Source organism: Lissotriton helveticus, chromosome 3_2, assembly GCF_964261635.1.
Source record: "Lissotriton helveticus chromosome 3_2, aLisHel1.1, whole genome shotgun sequence".
NCBI lineage: Eukaryota > Metazoa > Chordata > Amphibia > Caudata > Salamandridae > Lissotriton > Lissotriton helveticus.
In genome coordinates, this window is record NC_136062.1 from 462571878 (window position 1) to 462596523 (window position 24646).

At 39.0% G+C, this 24646-nt stretch overlaps 1 protein-coding gene across 1 annotated transcript in view; it reads left to right on the forward strand.

The window, feature by feature from the left end:
• LOC144826361 (astacin-like metalloendopeptidase) overlaps positions 1-24646 on the forward strand; it is a 174190-nt gene that overhangs the window by 124574 nt on the left and 24970 nt on the right. Inside the window, exon 8 of the mRNA XM_078684689.1 lies at positions 19465-19592. Within this exon, the coding sequence (XP_078540815.1) occupies positions 19465-19592 (128 nt within the window). The remainder of the gene's footprint in view (positions 1-19464; positions 19593-24646) is intronic.

Sequence of the window (24646 nt, forward strand, 5' to 3'; positions counted from 1 at the left end):
CAGGGTTTTGAAGCAGCTTTCTCCTATCTGATTGTAAATGCGGCACACCATGGGTGGTAAAGCAGTGGTGCACATTAACTGGTGCATGCCTGGGGATGTGCCATTTAATATAAATCTGCACTTTAACATTTGAGTATGTGCAGGGGACACAGAGTCGTTGAGGCTTATCCAAGGTTAAGAACAGATGAGTCCTGTTCAGTGAAAAATTAGACATAGGCTTCACCTGCTCAGCATCGCTGGACATGGCTAAATAATAGCTGCAAAATGTTACTCTTGTTAAATAATTTTACTATTATAATCTGTGAGATTTGTCTCTTACTCTGCAACATCTCATTGTTGTTGTCTTTCTTTAAAGATAAAGACAACCTCAACATGAGCGACAATCTGCAATCAGTTGATTTTGACCTCATCATTGAACTTGTAATTGAAACATCAGTGGATGTTGATCCATTGGATGATTTAAATCCTGAGGATGAAGAAGAGCGTGATGAGGATGCAGATTTGTCCGAATTATATGATATAGGATGGGAAGCTGACCTGCTTGAGCCTTTGGAATTATAAACATTTATTTTTAAAATTTATAATCAATAAAAAGTAAAAAGGTAAACCGTTTAATTTAAAAATAAAGACACCTTCAAAAACAGGTTATGTGTAGTGTCTTCAATAAAATATTAAAATATGCTCATAAAATTAGATCAGATTCACATATAAAATAGCATAGGTAACATAAATATAAATCTCATTTCTTTTCTGCTATTTCTGTATTGTAAATTTGCAAGGACTAAAAAATCTTCTATTTAAAATGTCAAGTAGTGTGTTATGTTTTTGATCACTATTACTGATTTACTGTTTGATAATAATGTTTAATAACATTTTTATTATATTTTTCCTCAGATTCAACTATGCCTACAAAAATAAGAGAGATGAAGGCTGCAAAACGTCAAAGACAGCAGGAGAAAAAAAAAATGCAGCAGTCCTCTAACAAAAAGATTTCTCAAGCGATGAAGAAAGCACCGGGTAAGAGCTCTAAATATTTCATAAGAAATATTTATAATAAAAAAAATATTAGTACAGAAAATGTTTCAATCCATAACAACACAAGTAAATCAAATGGAAAGAAAAGGACAAATGAAAATGTTACTGCTAGAGCAAGAGATAAATCTGTGCATGATAGTAGAAGGAAACAACAGTTTACGGAGATTCGTAAACGAATGTTCCGTAACAGGATAATTGGCAATTTGTTAAAAAATATTAAGAAAGGTCAACAGAAATTAGTTTTTTATAGGAGAAAAAAAAAAGTTGAGAAAGTTATTGATCAGGCTTTTGAAATTAAACGTAAGTTATTTATTTTGATAATCAATAGAATTAGGAAGCTAAACAAGGCAATTTTTGATTTCAAAAGAAATAGTAGATGGAAGAGAATAGTTAATCGTAGTAATTTTTGTGAAGTTTTTTCTGGAGAATGGATACATAGTTCAAGCTGTGAGGCATTTTTTAATGAAGAGAGTTATTTCCAGGATAATGATTTGGTGCATGCAGTTGACATCAGTGGTCGTGCTTATGAAGTGAAAGATGGTTGTCCAGTTGAAAAAGAAAAACTTGTGACAACAGAGGCAGAAGAGTTGTTAGGTAATGAGGTTTTAGGAAGACGTGGTAAGGGTCCTGTGTACACCTGGAAGTGTAGTAGTATTTGCAGTGTGCGACAGGATTCCATCAATTTGCTTTGTGATTTTGTACGGTCATTTAACAAGAAAAGTTTGAAGCAGAAAATAAGGTTGTTGCAAGAATTAGATCCTTGCAGAGTGAGAGAAGTGACAGGTTTGCATGGTCATTCACTGGCTTGTCTTTCCAGGAGAGTATGCCAGAGTGTTTTTCATCATTTCAGGATGCTAGCAGTGCATCATAACAAAGTGAGGAAGTTAGTTAGACTGTTGTATTATGCTAAGAGTCCAGCAATTATGCTGAAACAATTATGCGCTGCTCTTTTGCATGGTTCTGAAATAGATGTGAAGAATATATGTGAAGAAATTGAGTTTTGTTACTTTGGAAGTAAAGAGGAGAATGTTGAAATTGAGCAAGAAGTAGAGGGTCATTTGGAAGATAGTGTACAGGTTTCCAGTACAGATAATTTCCAGAGGGAAATTGCGACGTTTGACATGAAATCAAGTGAGAGGCCTAATTTCACTTGTGTGTGTTGTAGACGCACTTATTATAAGAATCAGACTAAGTTAGTGGATTTATATGCAAAAAGTGAAAGGGAAAATAATAGTGAATGGAAGGATTTTGCAACATACTTGATGGTAGAAAATTGTTTTGATTTGGGATTGGATCAACGTGTGTGTACTTATTGTTGTAACAAATTAAAACAAAACCAGATGCCTGCTAGAGCAGTTCATAATAATCTGGAATTGGTTGAGATTCCTTCTGAATTGAAGGATTTAAATACTTATGAATCTATTTTGATTCAAAGTATCCATCCCTTTCAGGCTATTGTAAGAATGGAGCCAAAGACAGGGAAATTGCCTCCATCAGATTTACAGAGAGGATTAAAGGGAAGAGTTGTTTATTTGCCTCTAGATTTGAAGAAAAACATTAACACAATTGGAGTAGAAAAAGTGGAAGAGGAACCTCTGGTTATCTTAGTTAATGGGGTTCCGACAAAGAATAAGAAAATATGGCAAGATTTAGTAGATGTTAGGAAAGTTAAAAAGGCAACATTGTATTTGAAAAAAAATAATAAATACTATAAGAATGTATATGTTGCAGAAGAGGAAGTAAGTGAGGAAGAGGATAGCGATTTGTGTGCTGGTCAAATTGAGAAAGTAGAACCCTCTACTAGTGAGGAAATATATGAACATTATAGTGTTCATCCTTTGCATTCAAAGGAAGTCATGGGGAATGCTATTGAGTTGTTTCAAATGAAACAAGCCAAAGGGAGTCCCATTAGTGTTTGGGAGGAAAGTTTGGAAGCTCGGTGTTTCCCACAGCTTTTTCCAACAGGTCAGGGAGGAAGATATGATGAGCGACCTCATCAAATTCCTGCTTCTGAATACCGGACTTTGCGATTGTATGCAGGAGATGCTAGGTTTCGACAATGCATTCCTTATTTGTTTCATCTCCTGTTTGAAAGCGATCTGTCTGGACTGTCATATGCAGTGAACCACATCTTGAAAAGTGGTATACACATGCAAAACATCTCGGCAAGTGATTTTATGGATAAAGTGAATGTCCAAGATAGTATTTTGGAATCTCACCTGATTAATCTCATGGCGTGTCAGCGTGGTACTAATGAGTACTGGTACCGTCGTCATGGTGATTTAAAATGTATGCTGAGGAACTTAGGTACTCCCACATGGTTCCTCACTCTGAGTTGTGCCGAGTATGGCTGGGAAGACTTACTTCAATTTCTACGAGAGGCAAATGCTAACGTAGAAAACATCGAATTCAAGACACCCGGAGAACTGTGCTCTTTGGATCCAGTCAATGTATGTAGGTACTTCAATCATAGATTTGAAGCTATGATGTCTTTCATCATGAATAAGAAGAATCCACCTCTTGGAGAGGTGTTGGATTTCTTCTGGAGAAAGGAGTACCAAGCAAGAGGAGCTCCTCATATACATATGTTGCTGTGGATCAAGGATGCACCTAAATTTGGAACGGATCCAGAAGACTCAGTGATGAGTTTCATCCAACAGTATTCTACGTGTGCTGTTCCAAACGCAAAGGAGAAGAAAAGCCTAAGAGAAAAAGTTCTGCGTTTCCAAAGCCATCGATGTGGAAAGTACTGCCGTCGTAAATTCCGAAACAAAGACAAGTTCTACACCAAATGTCGTTTCGGCTTCCCACGACCGGTGATTTCTAAAGGAAGAGTAAACAGTTTGATGTCTTCGCTGCGACATAATGTGATGAAGAAATCACCTAAAAACACTTACAATTTGAAGAGGAACGAAGAGTCCAAGTATATCAACGACTACAACCCGGTGATTTTGTCCATGTGGAATGCTAACATGGATATACAGTTTGTGGCTGATAACTGTATGGCTGTGGCTCGGTATGTGACGTCGTATATCACCAAAAAAGAGAAGACAGAATTGAAGGATATGTGGGAGGACATTTCCCATGAAAAGAGCCTCAGCAAGAAGTTGTACAGTTTCAGTCTGAAGATGTTGTCGCATCGAGAAATCGGAGCGTACGAATGTTCTGACCGGTTGTCTTCAGCAAGTCTCTATGCCAAGTCCAGGAGTATCGTTTGGGCGAGTCTTGGTCTTGCTGCAACGCGTAATCGAGTTCTCAAACCTGTGCGGGAAATTGAGTATTTGGCGGAAAAGGAGCCAAACAGTACCGACATTTTGAAGACAAACATGTTGGATACATATTATCCAAATCGAAGCAGTCACCTAGAGAATGTTTGTCTGTATGAGGTTCTGCAAAATTACATGTTCAAGAGGAACATCAAAGAAGATACTGAGAAAGGAGTGTATGCTGTAATAGGAAGTGAGGGATGTCTGGTCAAGCAAAGAAAATGCCACTTGATAAACCATCGAAAATTGAGTGGCGAATCTCCTGAAAAAAAGGAGTTTTTCTATTTAGCACTTTTGCAACTTTTCAAGCCTTGGCGTGCAGAAGAGGAACTGCTTGGAGATTTCCTCTGTTACGAAGACTCTTTCAATGCCGCCAAGGAGACCATAGAATGTCCTGCTTTTCCCAAATATGTAGAAATGTTGAATGCGGAAATTGAGCAGGAAGCAACGATTGCAGCCGAGATTGCCAGAGACAGTTCTCAGGACAGTCAGAGTTCTGCTTCATTGAGTCAGGATCCACTAGGAGGACCTCTTATTGAAAATGAAGCTGCCACTGCTATGAATGAGGTGGAAAGAGCCATGGCACATGCTCAAGAGGATGCGGTTAACTTAGAAGAGTTGGAAAGGCAACTCAACGTTGAGCAGAGGAAAATATATGACGAAGTTACCATGCAAATTGATCATGGATTAAGTCATGATAAGAAAGAATGCTCATGTACGTCGTTGAAGCCTGTCCGACTGTACGTGAGTGGAGAAGCGGGAACTGGAAAAAGTTTCCTCATTAAAGCAATTTCATGCTATTTGCAGGAAAGGACAGAGTCATCACTGTCTTGTGTTGTCACTGCTCCAACTGGACTGGCAGCACATAATATTAAAGGGATTACTTTACATCGTTTACTGATGCTGCCAGTGGAGCATGACAACAAATTAGAATATCACAAGCTATCTGGAGATGCTTGTTTTGAAGTTTCAAGAATCTTGAGGAAAATGAAACTTCTTATCATTGACGAAGTAAGCATGGTTTCCAATGTCATGCTTGCCTTTGTGCATTTGAGGATGCAAGAAGTTCTCAAAACAGAGTATGATGTGTTATTCGGTGGCAAACACATCATTGTTTTTGGAGATCTTCTGCAGCTGACACCAGTGAAAGGGCAACCTGTGTTCAAAATGCTCACGCATGAAGATACCAGGAAGTGCCTAGGCAGCATTGGCAACGTCAATATATGGTTAAACTTCAATTATGCTGAACTGCATGAAAATATGCGTCAGGCAAAGGATGAAGTTTACAAGACTATTCTACAAGATGTTAGAATTGGAAAAGTGACCGAGCATGGGAAAGAAGCTTTACATGCACGATTACTGTCAAATTTATATCCAGAACAAGATGTTGTGCCTGAGAATATTTTTCAGAAAATTACTGATAAGAAATCTGGAATATGTTTGATGCCAACTCTTGCAGAATGTGCAAAATTTAACAACAAAATGTTGCATTTAGAAAAGCAAGAGATTGTGAAAGTGGAAGCTATTGATAGAGTAGAGCATATGGGATCAACAATTATTTTGTCTGAGAATCTGAAAACAAAATTGGATTCATTAGAGAAGAGTATATCTAAAACTGCAGGTTTTGAAAAGACTCTGAATGTGTGCTTGAACTGCCGTATAATTTTAAGAAGGAATTTACATGTTGAAAGAGGTCTGGTAAATGGATCAATGGGTAATGTTGTTGATTTTGTGAAATACAGAAATAGAGATGGAATTGAATTTTTAAAAATTAAATTTGATGGCATTGAGGAAGTACAGCTAATTGCTCGTTGTTCTGCTAGATTTTTGCTTGTAAAAGACTTATATGTTCGCCGTAAGCAGTTCCCTGTTTGCTTGGCATATGCGGTGACAATTCATAAATCGCAAGGTTTAAGTGTAGACACTGCATTGGTGAATATTGGCAGTTCTGTGTTCAAGGAGGGTATGGCATATGTGGCATTGTCACGAGTTAGAACTTTATCGGGATTGTACTTGATTGACTGTGATGTCAGAAACATTTGTGCAGATCTAGATTGTGTTAAGGAATACAATAGGTTAAGAAGAGAGTATGCGCCACATTTGCCTCAGTTTCCTTTGTTTGAGAAACGTCTGGTAGGCCGGAAACGAAGAAATGAGAACAATACTGGGCAGGTTGTAGCAAAAAGAAAAAAAGTGAATGAACCTAAAATTACAAGCAGAAACAAAGAGGATTCTGTTGAAGATGTTGTTGGTTTTCAGTTTGAAAACAGTTCTGGTGTCAACTGCTATGCTAATGTAGTAATGAATGTTTTGTTTTCTCTAAAAAATGTAAAAGAAGAGATTGTGGTCAATTCTGATCAAAGATTTTGCAGTTTGTTAAATTCTGTGTTAGAGAAATGTACCACTGATAGAAGAAACATAGAAAGTGTGTCTGAAATTAGAAATCTGTTAGATAGATGTTCAGGCCAAACACAATTCTCTCAAAATATTCAGCAAGATTGTCAGGAGTTTTTAATGTATATGCTTCATGTATTACATGCTGAAGGTGTAGATGTAGATCAGCTGTTTGGGCTTTCTTATCAATGGCAGCATGACTGCGAGAACTGTATGGTATCAAGTACTACTAGTGTAGACTCAGAAAGATTTGTATATTTAACTTTGCCAGACAGTAAATCAGTCTCCTTTAATAAGCTAGTAAAAGCTGCTAATCACAACATGGAGTGTAGCCAATGTAAATCTGAAATGATGTCTACATTATTTATACGAACATATGGCCAGTACATCATTTTAATGTTCCAACGATGTAGGCCTGATGGAACAAAATTGACAACTTTAATAAAAAATTTTGTAGCTTCGCAGTTGTCAATATCAGGAAGGACTTTTGTAACTACAGCAATTATATATCATGACGGCCCTTCAATATCATCAGGACATTACACAGCTTATTTAAAGTCTAGAAATGGCTGGTCATTCTGTAATGATTCTGTTGTAATTTTCAAAAAAAAATTGCCGTATGACCTTAAAAACTCTTACCTGGTGTTTTTAAAACCAAAATTTTAGGAAAATAATCTCGGGATATGATCTGTGGAATTTCAAGAAGTTCTAATGGCTCCTACACAATTTGGCCTTGAGGATAAGTGTAGTTCAGAGACATAACTTCTAATCATAGGATTGGACATCATGGACATGTATGTGCAGTTTAAATGAGTTCAGAAAAACTGTTTCTTTTCATAAGCTAATTAAAGCAGCCAATCAAAACATGGAGTAGAGGGAATGTAAGTCTGCAATGCTGTCTACTGTTTTACATTACTTTGTGATTAAAAGTGATGTAGAGAATTAAATAATTGTAGTACTCATAGAGGTAGTGTAAGTCTGCTTCATATTAAGCAGTATCAGTGTCATACGAAATGTAGAACATGACTGAGCAAGAAGGGGAAGATATTACTATTCCAGGATTGTGAAAATGATCTTCAACATTTTAATTCTGAAAGTTGCGGGAATGCCAAATGATGGGATTGGTTAACAAGAAATCCAAGAGTTATACATGGCTCTGACAAAATTTGGCCTTGTGGAATCTTGTGGTAGAGAGCAAGAAGTCATTTATTGTATGTAACATGTTTTTAAAAACGATGGAGATTTTCTTTCAGAAACTGGTGGGCTGAAAGTAATAACAGCACAAAAGAGTATAAGCTATTCATAGGACATCCTTGGACGTCATGGAAAGTAAGTTAACTTTAAGGAGTTCTGATTTTTGATTTCTGATCTTGTATGGGTTTTTTAAACACAATCATTTTGATTGTGTTTTTTTTTCCCCGCTGTTACATGATGAATACCTTCAAGTCACTGTTTTTAGTGAATTTTGATACATTCTGAGAACAGCAAAAATAAACCATTTAACATGTATAATTAATTCTGTAATGTTTCCATTTATGATGTATATGTAGAACTGTGTAGAAGGCATGGAGAAGGTGAGGCTTCTGTAAGTGTCAAAGTTGTTGCATGCAGTGCTGCACTTCTGCGTATTCTTTGATATGCTAGACTACATCTGCACAATGAGATACCTAAGCAAAGGAAACAGAAGTGATGTGATTGTGAAATGAGCAAAATAAATTGCATGTATTTCAATTACATCACCTGTGTTTCCTATCATTACGAATCACATTGTGCAGATCAAGTTTAGGTCTGTCCAGGGAAACATAGGAGGTTTGGACTTTGTTGAAGATTGCAGTGGACATGACTCACTTCATTGGTAGACCTTCACATGTATTATGTCTTCTATTCTCTTCAACAACTTGAAATTTCATCTGCAACCCTGAGTAGGCCTCACCTGAAACAAAACTCTGGATAGTAGACATCTTATTGGCATCCTGAAGCAATTATTTTAAATTTTAGTGTCTTGCGACACTTTTCTGAGAGAACAGCAATGCAAAAGATGCACTATGTTTTAAGATAGGCCTCACTTCATCTGCATCAAGATAGTGTTACTTTAAAATGTATATCTTTAGGACTGTGTAGCTTCTGTAAGTGTCAAAGTTATTGAAAAACTGTTTGTCCTTCAATCTTTGCCCTTGTCTTTTGTAATTTTTCAATACATGTTTTTATATTTTTCAAATGTTTGTTCTCTCTTTCACAGATTGAAAGTATAAAAATAAAAAGTGAGGAATTTAACGACAATTATAAGGTAAGTATTTTGTACTCTTTTCGTTACATTTCTATCACATTGAACTACTATTAGTTCCACTGCTTCATTTCTTTAATCCTCAGTTTCCTGCCTTTGCTACTTCCCTCATTCCTTTCTCTATTACCTACTTACTCAACTCCTTCCACTTTTTTTCTCAGTCCCTCTCTTTTCATAGTTCCTCACTCTTGTTCACTCACTCCGTCTCTATTACTCTTAGTGTCTTTGACTGATCACTGTATCACTATTTGTTCATAATGCTTTCTCTGTGTAGTTGAAGCACACTAAGGGGCATATTATGAATGCAGCCAATAAAATTATTGCTCTTTTTATTGGCAGAAAACTGGTGCAAAAGCGGCTTTAGCGGCAGTTTTCTGCCGCAAAAGCAGCTTTAGCGACACATTTCTGCCTATAAAAGCTGCAAAACTTTTATTGCCTATGTTGATAATATGCCCCTATGTTATTTACATTAGGGCTATATTGTCCAGTATAACAATCAAAATTGCTCTCCAAAGACACCAGGCAAAGCAGACGCTCCCTCAAACAGATCACCAAGCGCAATTTACCCTACTTACAATCTAGCCTGTTCTCTGTCGAGACTTTAGCAATCTTTAGAGCACAAGATAAGATTTTTTTACATGGAAGAGCCATACGTATTGCAATTCTACTTAAGAAACAAGCATTGGCATAGACAATAGGTCTCGCCTTTGGGACCTTATACGTGTTTAGCCATGCAACAGTTGATGTTGCTGCACCAAGGATATTATGCTGCATAACTAAAGACTTAGAAGGTCCAAAAGTCGATACCTATTGGCTATGCCAAAGCTTGTTTTTCTTTCACTTCGTTATCTATTTTGTTTTTCACAATTATACCATCTTCTGTCTGTTTTTTGGTAAATAGATCTATTAAATAGTATCTCTTCTTTACTACCTATAGCTGTCTTTCTTGAAACATCACTCTCTGTTTACTTTCCTTATACTTACTCTTTTTTTTTAAAAAGTTTTTTTTTTGGTTAGCTCCCGGTACGCGTACCGGGAAGCTAAACCGGAAGCGAACCAAAAGAAATAGAGCTTGCCAGAGTGCTAAACATTCTAGCAATTTTTTGGGAAAGGGAAGGTAGTTCTGAAAAGAACTTTTTTTTTTATATTTTTGTTGTTTTATATTTTTTTTGTATTTTTTGAACATTTTTTGTTTTTTTTGTATTTTTTGAACGATTTTATATTTTTTTTGGGTTTTTTTGGGGGGGGGGAACAACAAAAAACAGGCGTTGAAAAGGGCTCAACAGGAGCAAAAAAAAATTACTGGGGGCGGTTAGGGCAATTATGATTGTCATAAGCCAGGTTGATGGCATTAATACTCATGTTACCACATGATATCAACGCACCACAGTGCATACAAGTATGTTTCATGTGCCCAAAATTCTCTTGGATGTTTGGCACAGTTTCCCGTGCCTCTGCTGGTGTCAATGATATTGACGATGTTGACCTGGCCACAGGAGTTGCTGTTGGGTTTTGTTCCATATCCCGTATTTCCGCCCGGCTGTAATTAAGTGGATGCTTCCTGGTCATGTGCCGATGCATGGTATAGTTCCCATAGCTATACTTTTTATCAGTCCCTCTTGATAATTTCTCTTTGCAGATGAGGCAGGTCACATACCTCGCATTCACTTTCTTTTGCCCTGGAGGGATTGAATAAAACTGCCAGATGAAACTGGCTTTCCTATGGGAAACCCGGGGCACCTCTTCCAAGAACTGTGGTTCTTCTCCCTCCTCTTCCTCCATTTCTTCCTCTTCCTCCTCAGTGTTGGTGATGACCTGGGGAGGTGGTCCTCTCTTCCCATGAGGAGGTGGAGGTGGTGGTGGGGGTGCACCAGCTGAAGCAAGTACTGAAGCCATTGCTCTACTATGAATAAAGGTCTTCCTCTCACAATGATGAAAGTCAGAGTGAGGAAAGAAGGAGGGGTTTTCATCATTTGGGAAAAACAATAGTTCTCAACCAATGAAAAGTGTTATTTTTAGGTCACCTGACCTAGCCTTCCATAATTATGAAACTAAAAGTGAAATGAACCAATGAAAAGCTTTATTAACAAGTCACATGACTCTAACTTTCATGTTACGCGCTGCGGAACGCTCCCCGGTTAGCTTCCGGTTCGCTGCGCTTCGCGCCTCGGTCCGCGCCCGGGGACACTTCCGGGTGCGCTAACGCAGTACGTCACAAGACGCATTTCGCGGCAACGCGATACGTCGCGCTTTCGCGCCGCGGATCGCTTCCGGGGAGTTGCGTTTCGCGCCTCGGTCCGCGCCCCGGGGCACTTCCGGGTGCGCTAACGCAGTACGTCATAAGACGCATTACGCGGCAACGCGATACCGTAACTATGTTGATTTGTTACCGGTTCGCGGACCGGATCGCGGAATCGAATTGAGCTAACGGGAAGCTTCCTGGTTCGCGGACCGGGAGCGAAACAAAAAAAATATTAAAAAAAAATTATTAATAAACATATAAAATATATTTTTGGATTTAAAGAAGAATACATTTTACAGCTGTAGATATTAGCTTTTAAAAAACCAATGAAATTCACTGAAAAAACCATAGGTTATAGACCATATATAGTTAGGAATTAGCATTTACAAAACCTTGAAAATTCACTGAAAAAACCATAGGTTATAGACCATATATAGTTAGGAATTAGCATTTAAAAAACCTTATTTTACTCACACAAAACCATTGAAATTCCATATATAGTTAGTTGCACTAACTATATATCGCGCACCCGCAATCCACTGCTGATCATGTCACATATTACATCATTCATGACATGGTCAGTGACATCACTGATGACATCACTGATGACATCTCAAATGACATCACTGATGACATCACTGATGACATCTCAAATGACATCACTGATTACATCACTGATGACATCTCATTTGACATTACTGATCATATCACTGATGACATCATTCATGTGATAATACGATGAACCTCTTCAGACTCTAATATAACCTTAGATACACTCAGTGTAAACAGACACTCATAGACTGTCACTCATCCATGAAGTTACACACACACCTAGTCAGTCATGCAAACAATCAATCACACCTCCATTTCCTTAACTATACAGTTAAACACACCTTACTTATTCAAACATATACTAAAACATATTTACTCACTTATACAATCCTGGATACAAGTTCACAATGATCCATACAGCCACTCACACATTCACTGGCTCTTATGCACAGTTATTTATATATGTCAACTCTCACATGTACTGTATTTTACATATGTACTTACTTTGACATGTAGCACTGAGATATCTATTCACTCACCAATACAGTCATGCACACAGTCAACCGCCCATACAGCTGTTTCCACATGCACTTTTGAACCCATACATCTATGCAGAGAGTCATACACCTCCCAGCCACCCATACACACTCTCAGTCTCCCATACAAATACTTGGGCAACCAATCAATAACCCATATAGTTAATCATATAGCTACTGATCAACACATGCAGCAGTTTACAGAACAACAGACATAATGATGCACAAATTAAGACAGTTTAGTCACTAACCCATGCACTCAGTGAGACACATTTAATCACTCACTCATACAGTCAGTCACGCACCTACTAAATCCTTTGTTCAGACACTTCTACATCCACTCATTCTTCAATATGTAAGACATATTTTAACTTTACAGAAACATACAGTCACTGGATGTTGTCATCAGTGATGTCATCAGTGATGTCATTTGAGATGTCATCAGTGATGTCATCAGTGATGTCATTTGAGATGTCATCAGTGATGTCATCAGTGATGTCACTGACCATGTCATGAATGATGTAATATGTGACATGATCAGCAGTGGATTGCGGGTGCGCGATATATAGTTAGTGCAACTAACTATATATGGAATTTCAATGGTTTTGTGTGAGTAAAATAAGGTTTTTTAAATGCTAATTCCTAACTATATATGGTCTATAACCTATGGTTTTTTCAGTGAATATATATATATATACATATATATATATATATATATTCACTGAAAAAACCATAGGTTTCAGGAGTTGTATAGTTAGGAATTAGTTTTTAAAAAACCTTTGAAATTCACTCAAAAAACTATAAGTTTTAGTGGTGTTATAGTTAGCTGGACATTTTACTCATACAAAACCAATGAAATTGCTCATATATAGTTAGTTGTACTAACTATATTTCGCGCACCCGCAATCCACTGCTGATGATGTCACATATTAGATCATTCATGACATGGTCAGTGACATCACTGATGACATCTCAAATGACATCACTGATGACATCATTCAGTAAATGTGGTTTGCTTCGTTATTTAAATATGCATTATATATATAGCAATTTACATTGAAGAATGAGTGGATATATATAAATAAATATTTGGATGGAGGATTTAGTAGCAGTGTAATTGACTGTTTACTTGACCAATTTATAATGTCTCAATAAATATAGTGGATAGTGACTAAACTGTGTGAATATCTGTATCACTTTGTCAGTTGTTGTGTAAACTGATTCTGCAGTTGGTTACTAGCTATGTGAAAGTCTATATTAGTTATTGATTAGTTAACTGAGTATTTGTATGGGAGTGTGAAAGTGTGTTGGTTCGGTGGGGGGTGTGTGACTGTCCAAAGATGTGTGAATAGTTGATTCAGTAGGTATATGAAGTTAAAACTACATGTTCTAACAGTTTGGGTGAGGGAATCTCTTTGTGGGTGTGGTGATGAGCAAATATATTTCTCAAAGGTACAGGTCCAACAAACTAGAAAAATAAAAGGCAGTGTATGTGTCAGTTGTTGTATATTAATAAGTATACATAGGACACAATGATTGTGTGAGTGACTGTATGGATAACTGTATACTTGTAATAATGATTTTATAATTCACTAAGTATGACTTACTATCTAAATGAATAGAAGAAGTGGTGTTTGTATAAGTGTTTTGATAAGTAAATATGTAAGTATGATCCATTGTTTGCATAAGTGAGTAGGATGACTTCATATGTGAATAGGATGCGTGCTGTTGTTTAATGTCGATATAGATGTATAAGTATTTTTGATAGTGTTCTATTGTTCATTGACAGCATGTATGAGTGAATCCATAGGTAAGTGATTAGATGTGTGTATACAATGGATTTAAATATGATACTCTGTATCTTACAAACAGTGATGAAAAATTGTAACAGTGTATGAAAAGGTGTATGTGATTGTCACGTGGATGATGTCATCAGTGATGTCATCAGTGATGTCATTTGAGATGTCATCAGTGATGTCACTGACCATGTCATGAATGATCTAATATGTGACATCATCAGCAGTGGATTGCCGGTGCGCGAAATATAGTTAGTACAACTAACTATATAGGAGCAATTTCATTGGTTTTGTATGAGTAAAATGTCCAGCTAACTATAACACCACTAAAACTTATAGTTTTTTGAGTGAATTTCAAAGGTTTTTTAAAAACGAATTCCTAACTATACAACTCCTGAAACCTATGATTTTTTCAGTGAATTTCAAAGGTTTTTTTAAATGCTAATTCCTAACTATATAAGGCCTGAAACCTATGGTTTTTTCAGTGAATTTCAAAGGTTTTTTAAATGCTGATTCCTAACTATATAAGGCCTGAAACCTATGGTTTTTTCAGTGAATTTCAAAGGTTTTTTAAATGCTAATTCCTAACTATATAAGGCCAGAAACCTATGGTTTTTTCAGTGAATTTCAAAGGTTGTTTAAATGCTAATTCCTAACTATACAAGGCCTGAAACCTATGGTTTTTTCAGTGTTTTAAAAAAAAAAATGATTGGTTAACTGGCTTATTAAGTGTATCTTAGTGAATACATATATTAGCGAGTAATGTTTAAATATTTAAATATATGCATGAGTGATGTAATATGTGACGTCCTCAGCAGTGCATTGCAGACGTGCAAGTTATAGTGAGTCCAACTTACTATAACGTGGGAATTTCAATGGTTTTATGCGAGTAACATTTCCAGCTAACTATAACTGGTGTGAAACCTATGGTTTTTTCAGTGAATTTCAAAGGTTTTTTAAATGCTAATTCCTAACTATAACTGGTGTGTAACCTATGGTTTTTTTCAGTTAATATATATATATATATATATATAAAATTTCTATGGCAAAATGAAACCCCTCATTTTGTTCCTTTTCAAATTAAATGTATTAAGTGTTACCACTTTATTCCAATCAAGATGACTTCAGGTGTGCCATACTTTTGTCATAAGTAAGACAGTTAGCGTTCTAGTTGTTCTTTAGAACACTCTGGGACATTCTGTCATTGGGCTATAGTTGGGGTACATCTGGCTGATATTTGGGCTAAATTTGGGCTCTTTTGTCTCTGGTGGCCATCTTGGGAGACTGCATATCAGAATTGTTTTAATGAAATATAAGAGGATTTGAGAAGTCACTCAAAATGTGCCCTAATTTTTCTTTCTTCAGCACTAATCATAATTTCTATGGCAAAATGAACCCCCTCATTTTGTTCCTTTGCAAATTAAATGTTTTACGTGTTAACACTTTATTCCAATCAAGATGACTTCAGGTGTGCCATACTTTTGTCATAAGTAAGACTGTTAGCGCTCTAGTTCTTCTTTAGAACACTCTGGGACATTCTGTCATTGGGCTATAGTTGGGCTACATCTGGCTGATATTTGGGCTACATTTGTTTTTTTTGTCTCTGGTGGCCATCTTTGGGCTACATTGGGCTACATTGGGCTACATTGGGGTACATTGGGCTACATTGGGCTACATTTGGGCTCTAACATATATATAGCCCAATGTAGCCCAATATATATTTTTTCAAAGTTAATTTTCGTAAAAACCACTGGAGCACATATCTTGAGACATAGCAAAGGCACATCGGGCTACCAGTCCCTACAATTTTGCCAAGTTTGGTGGAAAATCATTCAGCCGTTCGGGCTAAAAGTGAGTCCAACCACCCTATGGAAATTAACATGGGGAAAACACGTTTTGGGACCCCCCTTTTATCTCGCCCCCGCTTGACGAATCCCCCCCAAACTTTCAGGGAAGGAGCGGAGCGCCGCAAGGCAAAGTTAAGGAAAATTTCAGGAAGATTCCTCAACCGGCGCCAAAGTTATTCCCAATAGATTGTTGCGATTTCCCTATGGAAAACAATCCTAACTATATATACCTACTAGCTATCGCCAGTAGGTAATATATATATATATATATATATATATATATATATATATGAAGTACGTGAAGCTCCTGCTACGCAATAGACAAACAGCAAAACTGTCAGGCAGCAAACAGGAACAGCGAGACCCGAAGAAGGTGCAAATCTTTTTATTGAGTTTTAGCCCAGCACCAGTCCGCCATGACGCGTTTCGGCTAGAGATAGCCTTGATCACATGACAAGCGTCAAGAGGGCTGATCACCCTTTTAAAGTGCAAGCAGTGCCATCACATGTAATAGACAGAGAAGACATACTAATGTAGTTTCCATATTTTTACAACACATTTCATATATATATATGTACATATTTACACACAAATAGTGAAACATCATTACACCCTTGCCATATGTCATATGTTGGTAAATAACACAGTTGTTCCAATTGCCCTCAACGGGTCTGTACTCCGTAGTGTCTTCTTCCTGAATTAGGAGGTTAAATCTATGGACAAACAATGCAGAATGTGTAACATTTCAACTGAACAACAATATGTGTTTAGAAAATATGACTCAAGCAGGGGAGGGAAGGGAGAGAGAGGTCCCTCAACAGAACACGGAAAGATGTGTGCCAAGGAAACAAATAGACATGGAAAAAAAGATATATTTTAGTCTTTTGCATAATTGTGTGACAGATTCTCACAGTGGAGCTATGCGATAAGTAGATTCTCTTCCCTAAACATTAGAATTCAACCCATTTTACAGGAAATAATACAATTTCTGCTACTTGCCATGCCATACAGAAACATCTTTAAATTTGAAACCTATATATCAATTTAGGATATAACTTATGCAAAAAAAAATAGAATTAGTCACATTCAAATAGTTGTAGAAGAAGTATTTCATCTATCACACTCAAATGGTTGTAGACAAAGTATTTGGTCCATGGATCATCTTACTGACATCAAGGTGGTCCCAGGTTACCAACTCAAATGTGTATGAGGACAGACGCTTGAATGCTATCACAAAATTTCCAAAATTGAAGTCTTTGTGAAATAGGCAATGTTCAGATAAAACAACACCCCATCAGTCACATTGACAAAAAATGGATTTACTATAAATGCTAAGCATATTATCCAGGCTCAAAATATATGGTGATATAGCCACCTTTAAAAATATGCGATAGTCGGAGCTGAAGATTTTGCACCATTTTACTGAAGTTTAGAAAGTTCAGATCTGTTTTACCTTGAACCAGGAACTCTTGAAGACTGGGATCTTATGGAATATTGGTACCAGTTGCCAGGGCAGGACAGAAAGTGAACAAGTCAGCTTGGTGGCAGCATGACTACATTTTTATTGTAGTTCTATTGCTGGTATTTTGTAAGACATACATTTTTTAAAGTATCTTCAGCACATAGAGCTAGCACACGGAAAACAACACTTTTCAAACAAAACGGTATAGAAGAAGAAGGACGATGGGGCCAGAGGACACATGTGAGATTGGATGTGGTTGAGTTGGTAAAGAATGGAATATTACAAAATCTTTGATTTTTTTAAATGTCATGACAAATCAGACCCAAGCCTATAGCAGAGCACCAGCCTGAAAACTGAATCTAAAAAATGTGATGTTGAGGGTCTAGTGAAGATGTTATGAGAATTCTTCCTGGCAGCAATATTTAACCTCTTTCTGGCAAAAGGAGTCATCCTCGAAAGATGGAAAGACTCGATAATCCACTCAATCTTTAAAGGAGGTGCTACATCTTCACCAAGCAATTATCACTTCATTGCACTCTTGGACGCAGATCTTAAATTCTTTTTCTACACTACATGATCTGGAGGAATGGGGTTCAGACACTGGCAGATTCCCACTTAACCAAGCTGATACACTCAACCAAACTGGATTTACAAGGAGTCAAGGCACTATACCAAATCTCTTGGCAGTGGGGCTGATCATCAGTAGAGCCAAGGCCACAGGTAGCCGCCAAGGGCACACTGGCTAATCTAGTCTGGGCCGACAGAAAAGGGGAACAGTGAATAAAAAAAATACCATGAATAAAGCATTGAGATGCTTAAGTTGGGTGACCTGTAGAACCTTACCATATCTGGTCAAGTTTTAAGAAGAGCGGGAAATAAATCCATTAAATTGCAAAGTTGGAAGAGTGATAAAGATAAGGTGACCAAAAGGTTGCACAGGTATTTGGTACTGAAATCTAACAAAGCCCAAAGAGAGTTGCCCCTCCTCGAGGCCACCCACCTTGAAGATTAAACAGAGATTATTGGCATTATGACTTGGTGATATTCCAACTTTAGACTTTCTTCCAAAGTTGAGGGAAGATGCCAAAAGAGGAGACCAGAAATGCTGCTTATGTCATCAGGAAGACGGAACCTTGCAGCATGTCATCTGTATCTTCCCTGCTCTGGCCATACACCGAAGAGGCTTGTTGAAAAAAGAATTTATTAATTTAGGTATCAAGTCTTGTAGATCAGCAATAATTGAGTCATTTGATCCAAGGAATACAATGCTGAACATTAGACTGGTACAGTTTTTGGACATTTTTAAATCACTTGCCATGGTAGATCCATGGACACAGGCGGGGATCAAGATAAATGGTAAAGAAGGTCCCTGTAAGAACTTTTGAATGTATTTATACCATGGAGGGTTACGAGGGACCATGAATACTTGTTGTTTCCATTCCCGTCGGTTGAGTACCAATTTGATACTCCCCCAAATGTTCTGCTCAATATTAGCATCTTTTTGTACAAATGTGCACATTGCATAGGCCTTTGTCAGTCTTACACATCAAAGGTTAATACTTTTGCACTTTCTGCTTAATTTGCCTATTGTGCAGGCACCAGCAAATTCTGTATTAGTGGCACTGTCTAAATAAGAAAGAAGATTCACACGATTGCACTTTATGGTCTTCTTTGCACATGCAGGTAACACTAGAACCAGCCAAGCAGGTCTCTTGGAATATTTTTGCACATTGTATAGGCCTCAGCTGCTCTTTCTTTAGTGCACGTTGTTATGGAGCACCAGACAGGACTAAAGCTCTGGCTACTGACCAAATAAGGAAAAAGATCCATATGGTTGCACTTTATATACTATCTTGTATTCATCAACAACACTAGATTTAGCTAAAGTGAAATTTAGCTAAATCTAGTGTTGTCGATACTGATTGTATATGATTGATAATTGTACTCTAGAGTTTCATTTACTTATATACCCAGATTTGATAATGTTTATGGTTTTTATTGACTAATAAATGAATATTTACTACTCGTGAATATGTCTTTATTCTCCCAGGTATGCATATACTAACACCACAGGACAGGCGACAATCATCCCCATAAAAGATCCTAATGCCGACATTGGACAGAGAGTTGGTCTCAGCAATCTGGATTTGGCTAAAATCAACCGGCTATATAACTGTGGTAAGTAACACTGTTCTAAAAATAATTTGGATATTTGGGATTAGTTCAACATTCCTCTACTCCTCTAGTATCCCAGAGGCATGCCTTCTGCACTAATTTGGTGTCCACCAATCCAAGAGAGATTAAATAAATACCAGCAGTCTCATTTACTAAGCATCACTTCCATACTATACAGGATCCTAGTATTTCTCTTGTTCATGTGATCATAACATCCTGTCCCTTCATGTGATCCCAGCATTCACTCGTTCATGTGATCAAAGGATCCTCGTCCCTTAATATGATGCCATATTCTCTCATTCATGTGATCATAGCATCTCGGCCCTTCATGTGATCCCAGCATTCTCTCGTTTATGAGATCATAGCACCCTCTCCCTTCATATGGTCTTGTATTCTATTATTCATGTGATCGTAGCATTCTGACCCTTCATGTGATCCTAGCATTCTCTTGTTCAAGGGTTTATAGTATCGCCTCCCTTCATGTGATCCAAGCATTCTCTCATTCCTGTGATCATAAAATCCTCTCCTTTCATGTGATCCTAGAATTCTCTCATTCATGTGAACATACAATCCCCTCCTTCCATGTGATTCCCAGCATTCATTCGTTCATGTGATCATAGCATCCTCTCCCTTCATGTGCTCCCAGCATTCTCTCATTGATGTGATCACAGCAAACTCTCCCTTCATGTGATCCGATGAAATTATTACCAGCATTCTCATTTACCATGCATCTTTCCTATTATAGATCAGCATCATTCCCTTTATGTGATTTATGCATCCTCTCCTCATTGTGATCACACTTTATCTAAAACTTCTCTTGTCCTCTGATCATCCTTTCCTGCATGTGATCTAATATCACTTCCTTTGATGTGATTGCAGAATCTTCCTTTATGTGATCCCAACTTCTTCTATTTCATGTGATCCCAATATCTTCTTCGCCTGTCTGTCCACATTATTCTCTCCAAGGTGAACCCAGTATCACCATCTCCACTTTATATCAGAATCTTTTAGTTGCATCCACGACTTCAAAAGATCCCAGCACCTACTCATTCATGCAATCATAGAATCTTCTCCCTTCATGTGATGCCAGCATTCTCTCTTTCATGTGATCAAAGCATTCTCTCCCTTAATGTGATCCCATATTCTCTCATTCATGTGATCATAGCATCCTGTACCTTCATTTGATCTCCGCATTCTCTCATTCATGTGATCATAGCATCATCTCCCTTCATGTGATCCCAGCGCTCTCTCATTCATGTGATCATGGAATCCTCTCCCTTCATATGATCCCAGCGCTCTCTCATTCATGTGATTCCAGCATTCTCTCACTCATGTGATCACAGAATACTCTCAGTTCATGTGATCCAGTATTCTCTCATTCATGTGAGGTCATCATCGGGAGCGTAGCTAAGCAGTCTATTATGGCAGACGTGCTCTGTTAGAGCCCTGACGCTCATCCCCTGAAAAATGAGCATTCATCCATTAAAAGCATCCCCGGGGCCGCTAAATTGCTCCGCTGATTCCCACAGAGCCTAGGGTCAACCCACAAGTTCAGTTATCGCTGAAAACTGGTGCAGCAGTGAATCAGCAGCATTGCGGAGGTGCAGTCTGCAGCGGAGGTATGCGAGATGCGGACACGGCATCTACGCGACACCAAGGCCCTGCTACAGCCCAAGGTACACCCCATAACTGCTTTCTGAGGATATCGGCGCCGGGGGCTCCCTCGGCCCCCCGAGTGCCTACACACCACCAGCAGCTGCCAGTACTTAGAGGACAAGACACAGCTCAGGAGTGTCTCTTGGGGCCCGCACTCTGTACAGTGGTGGGAAGCGGAACGGGAGGAAAATCCTGCCGAGACAAGATGGAGCTGAAGGACGCGAACCTGAGGTAAAGGTGGCACAACCCACAAAGTTTGCTCATGGCGCCGTACACAGCTGATGCATGTGAACCACACAGAGGACTAAACGCAAGTACGACTCAGACGGGAAGGTACTCATTAAGCTTGAAAAAGGTATTGAAAGGAAGGGCCAAACAGCGGAGGACACGATTGTTGACGACTCACGTACCCTGGCCACAAACAAGATTATGCGCAGTCCAGACCCAAGCGTACTCACAGGAATTAGGGCCACGCGAGAGATGCCAATACTAAGGGGAAGGAGCAGAAGTGCGTAGCTTACAGAGCGCCACATCCCCAGCGCGTCATCCCATAAAATATCATTCACAACCCGAACGCAAACCCTGACCCTCGGAGCGAAGGGAGTGCAAATAGTTGAATTTTGGACCAAGAGCAATTAACAGTTGAAACAGCACAGCGCCAGCACTTGCAGAAGATTCTTACCACTTAATATGCAGACAACATATGTATCACAGTGGCCGGATGCGGTCAGGTACTGGAGGCCCATGGGGACAGCCCTCCTCCACCCTCATTCAGTCAGACAAAATGTCCAGGGAGGACCCCGCAGACCAGGTGACCACCAAAATAGATGCTGTTCTAGCTGTGGTGGAGAAACTGAGCACCACGATGGAACAGACGCGAACTTCCATTGAAAATAAAATTGACAAACTAGCCCTTGATCTAAACCTCCTGCATGCCGACCACCGCAAATTTACTGACAAAACATCCATGCTGGAAGCAATAATGGTGTAAATCTCCCCACTGGTGCAGGCCACTGAAAAACGCCTTAAGTGTCTTACAGCCTGTGTAAACTGCCTTGAGAATTGAGTCAAAGACTCAGAAGGCCGATCCAGGTGAAACAATGTATGCGTCGTACGCCTACCTGAGGGTGAAGAAGGAAGGGACGCAACGGCATACATAGAGAGTTGGGTCCGCTGTCTGTTGCCAAAAGGATCACTGTTGCAGAACTTCATTATAGAACGGGCACACAGAGTGCCAAACAAACCCCCACCACCAGGTGGAAACCCATGACCTTTCTTGTTCCGTGTACTGAATTTTAAGGACAGGGACACGATTCTACAAGAAACTAGGAAGCTACCGAGAATACAAGAGGCAAATAACACATTTATGTTTTTCTCAGACTTCACTGCAACAGTGCAAAGGTGTTCCTTCATGGAAGTGCAGCAACAACTTTGTCAACTAGAAATCAAATACTTCCTGCTGTACCCTGTCCGCCTGCGAGTAGTTGCCAAGGGAAAATCTCACTTCTTTGACACCCCCATAGAAGTATGGGAATGGTAAGAATCCTTGGTGTCAGTGAAGGGCATATCACCCAATGGAAGAGCAGGAGAAAAACACCTGAACGAGGACCCGAGACAGAGGAGGGAAAAGACACAAAAAACACCAGTTATCTTAAAATCTCGGGTTTTTGGATTTGACCCACAAGACTTCAGCAACGGATATGCAAGTATAAAGGGACATTAGCTTTATTGCCGCATATCTCGGCTGTTAATAATTATGATGTTTGAAGGGCCCCTTCTCACTTTTCTCATGCAATGCACAATGCATATTGACTTATGGTGATTTCAGAAACTATTGCCATGCGCTATCACGTAAACAGACTTGTCCGATGACAGCCCATGTAATAACCTATGAAGCCCCGGTATATGCCTGCCTTATGACACGAAGGGGAGACAACATGTTTTTCTTAGTTTCTCATACCTATAGGCATACATTGTCTTAGTGACCCTATCCCCCTTGACACTGACGACATGTCTATTTGCTCTAAGGTTTGGACCACTGCTTGTTGCATTCTCGCCCTTCTGGCATTATATGTTTTTCTGTGTTGTTTTATTAATTTAGTTACCCGCACATTAAGTCAACACAACATCCAACCTGGCCCAGTAGCAAGACACCAGACACCCCCACCCCAGACCATACTATTCACAACACTGTCGCCCCTAGACCCCACATGAGGGGTGAACTTAGTTTCTCACCTACATCATGACGCCAACCAAGATACGTACCTGGAACGTAAGGGAGATACAGACTTCCTCTCGTAGATATCTGATTTACTCATATCTTAAATGACACAATGTCCAAATAGTCATTTTGCAAGACACGCACCTAGCAGGGTCTGAGTTAAAGAACCTACAGAGGAGATAGCGGGGCAATTATATGCCACAGGCTTTTCAACATATGCTCGAGGTACATTAGGTTGGGTTAGGCCAGGCACGCCATTTAATCTAGAAGAATCACTTATAGACATGGCTTATAGACATGGCCGGCTGGTACTTCATAGTGAAGGGCAGGTTGAATGGCAGGCCAGTTGTAATATCATCAATATACGTGCACAAAACTGAACAATCCCCATTCCTGGATTCCCTATCAAGTAAATTATCGACCTGGCATGGCACCCGATGCTTCTTGGGGGGGGACTACAATTGTGTATTAGATAAAGCCCTGGATCACTCTTTTCCTCCAGTGGAGGTTACTCCCCTTGCCTTGGCTCAAGCAGAAACAATCTGATGCTGCTGTCTTTCGAGGAAACAAGAAGGCAGACGGCCCTGCGTGGCCCTGGTGGCTAGATACGAAGGGAAAAGTGATGCCAACGCCTATTGGTGCCTGTAAGCTTGATGATGTACTGCCAACATTTTGTTGAGTTACAATAAAAAAATAGAGGTACCAGGCAGGGCTGCCCCCTGCCCCCGCTACTTTTCTCACTAGCAATGGAGCCGCTGGCAAATCGATTGCATGATGGAGGCAAGGACAGGGCCATCCGGCGTGGGGACATCCTACATGTGATTCCCCTCTACGCAATGATCTCCTGGTGTATCTTAGGGATTTACGCGACATAGCAAATTCCATAGCAGGAACAGCAGAGAAATTTGAGAAGATGTCAGATGTCAAGGTGAACTGGGCCAAGTCATGTTCATACCCTGTGAAGGAGAGGACCCTAAAACCCAATTTGCTAATAAATAATTCTCTCCTCAGCTGGCAGCCATCTGCCTTTAGATACCTAGGTATCTTTTTCTACCAAGATCCTGCCGTCATCCTGGAAGGAAACTTGACTAGAGCTATCTCTGCCATCGGGTCACAAGTCAAGTTCTAGAAAGCGCTGCTACTAAAGGTCATGGGCAGAATTGCCCTTACCAAAATGATA